Raw genomic sequence first — 7,335 nt, forward strand, 5'->3', positions numbered from 1 at the left:
TTTGTAAACAACTGGTGTAGATTAATAGTGAAATGCTGACTTATGGGTCCTTTTCCAACAAAGCAGAGTTAAAGATAAACATGGTAAATAGATAGAAAGTGACACAATGCTGATTGGCTGAAAGCCAATATTTTTACCCTTCTAATTAAGTTAGTAACCAGTTTATAATAGCAATAAGGCACCTCGGGGTTTGTGGTATATGGCCAATATACCACGGCTAAGGGCTGTATCTAAGAACAGCCCATAGCTGTGGTATATTGGCCATATACCACATCAGCATGCGTCTGGGCATATGTAGTGTGTGTCTGGGCGTGTGTAGTGTGTACTGGGGTGTAGTGTGTGTGTCTGGGCGTATGTAGTGTGTACTGGGGTGTGTGAGTGTGGCGTTAGGTTCTAATTTTCAGAGTATAAAACTCCTTTGACAATATCAAAGCTCAAACCAAGTTTATTTTTCCCCAGTGGCTCCATAGATGCTCTCAATGGTGTAGCTGTAGAACTGAGGAGATCTGATGCCAAATCTCCTCAGCCTCCCGAGGGGGAAGAGGCGCCGTCGTGCTCTCGTCACAACTGTGTGGGGTGTGTGTGGACCATGTTCATTCCTTAGTAGTGTGGATACTGAGGAACTTAGAAGTTCTCGACCTGCTCCACTACAGCCCCATTGATGTGATGTGGTTTCGTGGCTCACCCCTCCGTTTCCTGCTCCACTACAGCCCCATTGATGTGGTTGGAGGCGTGGCTCACCCCTCCGTTTCCTGCTCCACTACAGCCCCATTGATGTGATGTGGTTTCGTGGCTCACCCCTCCGTTTCCTGCTCCACTACAGCCCCATTGATGTGGTTGGAGGCGTGGCTCACCCCTCCGTTTCCTGCTCCACTACAGCCCCATTGATGTGGTTGGAGGCGTGGCTTACCCCTCCGTTTCCTGCTCCACTACAGCCCCATTGAATGTGGTTGGAGGCGTGGCTCACCCCTCCGTTTCCTGCTCCACTACAGCCCCATTGATGTGGTTGGAGGCGTGGCTCACGCCTCCGTTTCCTGCTCCACTACAGCCCCATTGATGTGGTTGGAGGCGTGGCTCACCCCTCCGTTTCCTGTAGTCCATAATCCACTCCTTTGTCTTTCTGACGTTGAGGGAGAGGTTGTTGTCCTGGCACCACACGGCCAGGCCTCTGATCTCCTCCCTATAGGCTGCTTCATCGTCGTCGGTGATCAGTCCTACCACCGTCGTGTCATCAGGTAAATTTGATGATGGTGTTGGAGTCGTGCGCGGCCACACAGTCGTGGGTGAACAATGAATACATGATGGAACTAAGCACATACCCGAGCGGCCCGTGTTGTTGGTCAACGTGGCGGATGTGTTGTTGCCTACCCTTAACGCCTTGAGCCGGCCCGTGTTGGTGGTCAGCGTGGCGGATGTTGTTGTTGCCTACCCTTAACGCCTAGAGCCGGCCCGTGTTGTTGGTCAGCGTGGCGGATGTGTTGTTGCCTACCCTTAACGCCTAGAGCCGGCCCATGTCGGAGCCGGTGCAGTAGGATTCGATCTTAGTCCTGTTTTGACGCTTTGCCTGTTGGATGGCTCGTCGGATGTCGTAGCGGAATTTCTTATAAACCTCCGGATTAATGTCCCTCTCCTTTAAAGTGGCAGCTCTAGCCTTCAGCTCAATGCGGATGCTGCCTAGAATCCATGGCTTCTGGTTGGGGTACGTACTTACGGTCACTGGAGACGACGTCGTCAATGCACTTATTGATGAAGCTAAACTCCTCAATGTTATTGGATGAATCCCAGAACATATTCCAGTCTGTGCTCGTGAAACAGTAGCTTTAGCATCCACTTCATCGGACCAGCACGAACACCTGATTCGACTAATCAAAGTCGGTGACTAGTGATCAAGATTACTTTCCTATGAGTATATGTGCTTCATAAATGTGAGTTTGACCTTTGACCCTGTGATGACTCGGCAGGTGCATGCAGAGGTAGAGTTTGAGCTGCTGGAGGGAGCTGTGCTGGCTGTCGAGATGCTCAACGGAACACTGCTACACAGCGGACACGTCGTCAAGGTCTGGATCTGTCCCTCGTTTTCTGTTTATCTACGTTTCTCTCTCCTAACCCCCTCATGTACCTGTCTGGGGTTTTTCTGCCTCTCTTTTTTTTCACTTTCTGTCTCTCAATCTCTTTCTGCCTCTCTCAATCTCTTTCTGCCTCTCTCAATCGCTTTCTGTCTCTCTCAATCTCTTTTGTCTCTCTCAATCCCTTGCTGTCTCTCTCAATCTCTTTCTGTCTCTCTCAATCTCTTTCTGTCTCTCTCAATCTCTTTCTGTCTCTCTCAATCTCTTTCTGTCTCTCTCAATCTCTTTGTCTCTCTCAATCTCTTTGTCTCTCAATCTCTTTGTCTCTCAATCTCTTTGTCTCTCAATCTCTTTGTCTCTCAATCTCTTTGTCTCTCAATCTCTTTGTCTCTCAATCTCTTTGTCTCTCAATCTCTTTGTCTCTCAATCTCTGTCTCTCTCAATCTCTTTCTCTCTCAATCTCTTTGTCTCTCAATCTCTGTCTCTCAATCTCTTTCTCTCTCTCAATCTCTTTCTGTCTCTCTCAATCGCTTTCTGCCTCTCTCAATCGCTTTCTGTCCTGCCTGTGTCTCTTTCACACTGTCCGTCTCCCCATTCTCTTTCTCCCTCGCTCTGTCCTTTTTTCATATACTCGTTCTAATTTCTCCCTCTGACCTTTGACCTTTGCTTCCAGTAATTCTCCCCTTCTGTCTTGTTGCTCATGCTCTTTCTGAATGTAAATCTAATATGTGTTCTCTCTTCTACCTGTCAGGTCCAGAGACCTGTAAAGGAGTCCACGTTGGATCTGGACGTCTTTCTGAGTTCCCTGCAGGATGACCCGCTAAATGCTAACGTCATCTACGCCGCAGGGCTAAAGGCTAATGCTAAAACAGCACAGTTTGCAGCCAAAGTCAACGGGACTGGTCTAAATGCTAATGCGGCAGCTGAAGTCAATGAGACTGGGCTAAATGCTAACATAGCAGCACTCCCAGCTAAGGTCAATAGAGCTACGCTACATGCTAAAGCGAACCATTCGGGGCTCTTAGAGAAAGTCAATGGAACTTTTCTAAATGCTAAAGCTAAGCTAGCTGAAGCGAATGGACCTGGGCTACATGCTAAAGCTAAATTTGCTAAGCTAGCAGAGCTCTCAGTTGAAGTCAATGGCACTCTGCTCCAAGTGAAAACTATGCTAGCAGAGATAGCAGCCGAAGCCAATGTTGGAGCGAGGCTCCATGCTAAGACTGCCGGACTCTGTGAAGAGGACCTCCGCGAGGCCTTCGGACAGTACGGAACGGTTCAGGGCGTAATTCTACCTGCAAAGCACTCTGGGAAACAGAAACGTAGGAGACATGCTTTCTTAAGTGAGTCACAGCTTCACATGTACCAATTTTTTAAATTATTATTATTAATTTATTTTTATTATTATTTTAATTGTAGTTATGTTATTATTTTAATTTTAATTATTTAATTATTATTTATTTATATTATTATTTTTATTTATTATTTTATTATTTATTATTTTATTATTTATTTATATTATTATTTTATTTTAATTTAATTATTTATTGTATTATTTAATTATTTATATTATTATTATTTATTATTTTTATTTGATTATTTATTTATTGTATTATTTTATTTATTATTATTGTATTATTATTTTTTAACATTTTAGTCATTTAGCAGACGCTCTTATCTGGAGCAACTTACCCTTGTTGGCTCAGGGATTCGAACCAGCAACCTTTTAAGTCACCGGCCCAATACTCTAACGGCTAGGCTACCTGCCGCCCATCATCCATGACCTGGGTCTAATTTTAGCCGTTGAATTTTAGTTGTTCGAAATATAAAAAGTATGATTTTTAAAATGCAATTGGTTTGTTAATCATCATATTAAAAATGAGCACATTTTTCCAGAGTATGATAGTCCTGACACTGTGGACGCGGTCCTCAGTTCACCTGTGGAACTCTGGGACAGGAAGGTGAGCACTTGCAGAGCCCTGACTCCGCCCCACCTGTGCTCCTGGGTTACTATGACGACGATGACGACTGGGTCCGACAGAGAGACACCGGACGAGTCGTCGCAGGAAACCGGAAGAGAGGAACAGGAAGCGGCGTGCGTGATGAGGAAGTTGGACCGGCGCGTGGAGAAGCTGTTCAGATCTCTACCTGACAACACCCTCAGCATCGTACTGCTGCCTGGTCACAACAGGTGAGAACAGACACTGGCCCAATCCCTAATCAATCACCTTATGGTGGAGATCTGAAAGGATTTAATTGGTATGTGGTCACAACAGGTGAGAACAGACACTGGCCCAATCCCTAATCAATCACCTTATGGTGGAGATCTGAAAGGATTTAATTGGTATGTGGTCACAACAGGTGAGAACAGACACTGGCCCAATCATCACCTTATGCACTTGTGGAGATCTGAAAGGATTTAATTGGTATGAGCAATATGTTAATATCACCTAGCCTATCAGGAGGTCAATGTGGAGCTCTATTACCAGGTTTCTTAACCCTGTCAACTCTTCTCAGATCTGTGCTTAGGGGTTGTGATTTGAGATCGGCCCAAGTCATGTTAGGACACCAGAGGTGTATCCATTCGTGGCACCGCGTAGCAAAACATTTAGCAAAAAACAACTAGTGTCTCCTTTTGGACGATGTTTAGTTATGGTAGCCCCTCCCTGTTTTGGACGATGTTTAGTTATGGTAGCCCCTCCCTGTTTTGGACGATGTTTAGTTATGGTAGCCCCTCCCTGTTTTGGACGATGTTTAGTTATGGTAGCCCCTCCCTGTTTTGGACGATGTTTAGTTATGGTAGCCCCTCCCTGTTTTGGACGATGTTTAGTTATGGTAGCCCCTCCCTGTTTTGGACGATGTTTAGTTATGGTAGCCCCTCCCTGTTTTGGACGATGTTTAGTTATGGTAGCCCCTCCCTGTTTTGGACGATGTTTAGTTATGGTAGCCCCTCCCTGTTTTGTCCCTTTGTTTCCAATGGGTTCCTAGTGAATACAACCCCTGGTGAGGAAAGGGGTTTTCACAGGATGGGTTGTTGTTTTCTATAGAGGAGAGGGAACTCAGGGGGCTGTTGTTTTCTATAGAGAGAGGGAAAGGGGGCTGTTGTTTTCTAGAGAGAGGGGGGGGCTGTTGTTTTCTATAGAGAGAGGGAACTCGGGGGGCTGTTGTTTTCTATAGAGAGAGGGAACTCAGGGGGCTGTTGTTTTCTAGAGAGAGAGGGAACTAGGGGATGCTGTTTTCTATAGAGAGAGGGAACTCGGGGGGCTGTTGTTTTCTAGAGAGAGAGGGTTGTTTTCTATAGAAAGAGGGGGCTGTTGTTTTCTAGAGAGAGAGGGAAGGGGGGGCTGTTGTTTTTATAGAGAGAGGGAACTCAGGGGGGGGCTGTTTTCTATAGAGAGAGGGAACTCAGGGGGGGGCTGTTTTCTAGAGAGAGAGGGAACTCAGGGGGGCTGTTTTCTATAGAGAGGGAACTCAGGGGGGCTGTTTTCTATAGAGAGGGAACTCAGGGGGCTGTTTTCTATAGAGAGAGGGAACTCAGGGGGGGGGGCTGTTTTCTATAGAGAGAGGGAACTCGGGGGGGGCTGTTGTTTTCTATAGAGAGAGGGAACTCAGGGGATGCTGTTTTCTATAGGGGGGCTGTTGTTTTCTATAGAGAGAGGGAACTCAGGGGGGGGCTGTTTTCTATAGAGAGAGAAGAGAGGGAACTGTTTTCAGGGGGCTGTTGTTTTCTATAGAGAGAGGGAACTCAGGGGGGGCTGTTGTTTTCTATAGAGAGAGGGAACTCGGGGGGCTGTTGTTTTCTATAGAGAGAGGGAACTCAGGGGGCTGTTGTTTTCTATAGAGAGGAACTCAGGGGAACTCTATAGAGAGAGGGGGGCTGTTGTTTTCTATAGAGAGGGAACTCAGGGGGGCTGTTGTTTTCTATAGAGAGAGAACTGGTGGATTCTAATACGCTGTCGGTTTGCTTTTTTCAGTTCCCATGGCGATGGTCTGTGTTTCCTGGAGGTCAAACAGGGGTCAGCAGCACTGTGACCACGCCCACAACCTGATGCTACCTGCATAGGGTACCCAAGATTCCCAGAAATCCAGTTCCTTCCCAAGATTCCCAGAAATCCAGTTCCTTCCCAAGATTCCCAGAAATCCAGTTCCTTCCCAAGATTCCCAGAAATCCAGTTCCTTCCCAAGATTCCCAGAAATCCAGTTCCTTCCCAAGATTCCCAGAAATCCAGTTCCTTCCCAAGATTCCCAGAAATCCAGTTCCTTCCCAAGATTCCCAGAAATCCCGGTTGGAGGATTCTGAATTTCTTGCTTACTCCCTCCTGATTTCGTGAATCTTCCAAACGGGACATTTTGGGAAAGTTAACAGATGTTGGCAACACTTCGCCTGCGATACCGTGTTTTACCATCTTGGTGTGCTGTAGCCCAGGACTGCTGCAACTTGACTAACAAAGACAGCTATAGGCTACGAGAGTATTAAGTTATGTTTTAAATAAAGAGGTGAGTCTACTTACGAGTGCTTGATATGTTTCGTTCAGTACAGGCTGGACAGGGTTTTGGACACAGGCAATGAATTGAAGGTAAAACACAGGATGTGTCTGATATGACACCCTATTCCCTATGTAGTGTGCACTATGAGTACCCTATTCCCTATGTAGTGTGTACTATGAGTACCCTATTCCCTATGTAGTGTGCACTATGAGCACGCTATTCCCTATGTAGTGTGCACTATGGGCAGCCTATTCCCTATATAGTGTGCACTATGGGCAGCCTATTCCCTATGTAGTGTGCACTATGGGCACGCCATGGGTCCTGGCAAAACTCTACAGGACTTATTAGGGTGCCATTTTGGACGTAAACTCACTGTGTTTGACCTGTATTGCTGCATCTGATCTGAATCACATGATGCCTTGTCGTCTTTATCATGTCCACCTAATAAACAGGTGATTATTGTTAACATGGTTCTGTCATTCAATAGAGAGCAGGCTTCTACTGTCTGGTAGTACATTCATAACTCGCTCCGTCACAGAGTAGAATGCATAACTCGCTCCGTCACAGAGTAGAATGCATAACTCATTCCAGTCTTATTTTGAAGGCTTCCTCTGAAGGAAGACGGGGGAAACAGATGTTCTGTTTGAAACTAATGGTGGGTCGGGTGAAGATGAGAACACAGAGAGTGAGAACGAGTGTGTTACCGTGGTGAACAAGGAAAGGATCAAGTGGCGTTGAAGACGCGATGGTAGTAGAGCCTCTACACCAGTGAATGTTTCTCTGC

The 7,335-nt window shown here is 46.2% G+C and overlaps 1 protein-coding gene across 2 annotated transcripts; it reads left to right on the forward strand.

Annotated features, from left to right (window-relative positions):
* The first annotated feature begins 1,218 nt into the window (after positions 1-1,218).
* On the forward strand, positions 1,219-7,017 carry LOC121845406 (RNA exonuclease 5-like). Of its 2 annotated transcripts, XM_042316713.1 has the most exons (5): positions 1,219-2,057; positions 2,818-3,406; positions 3,960-4,254; positions 6,038-6,136; positions 6,305-7,017. In XM_042316713.1, the coding sequence occupies exons 1-4, from the start codon at positions 1,911-1,913 to the stop codon at positions 6,093-6,095; spliced, it is 1,089 nt and encodes a 362-aa protein (XP_042172647.1). In that variant the 5' UTR covers positions 1,219-1,910; the 3' UTR covers positions 6,096-6,136; positions 6,305-7,017. The 2 variants fall into 2 exon arrangements, with proteins under 2 accessions (XP_042172647.1, XP_042172644.1); XM_042316710.1 differs by having other exon boundaries at positions 6,038-7,017.
* Positions 7,018-7,335: the final 318 nt, after the last annotated feature.

Source organism: Oncorhynchus tshawytscha, unplaced genomic scaffold (genome assembly GCF_018296145.1).
Source record: "Oncorhynchus tshawytscha isolate Ot180627B unplaced genomic scaffold, Otsh_v2.0 Un_scaffold_7692_pilon_pilon, whole genome shotgun sequence".
Classification (NCBI taxonomy): domain Eukaryota; kingdom Metazoa; phylum Chordata; class Actinopteri; order Salmoniformes; family Salmonidae; genus Oncorhynchus; species Oncorhynchus tshawytscha.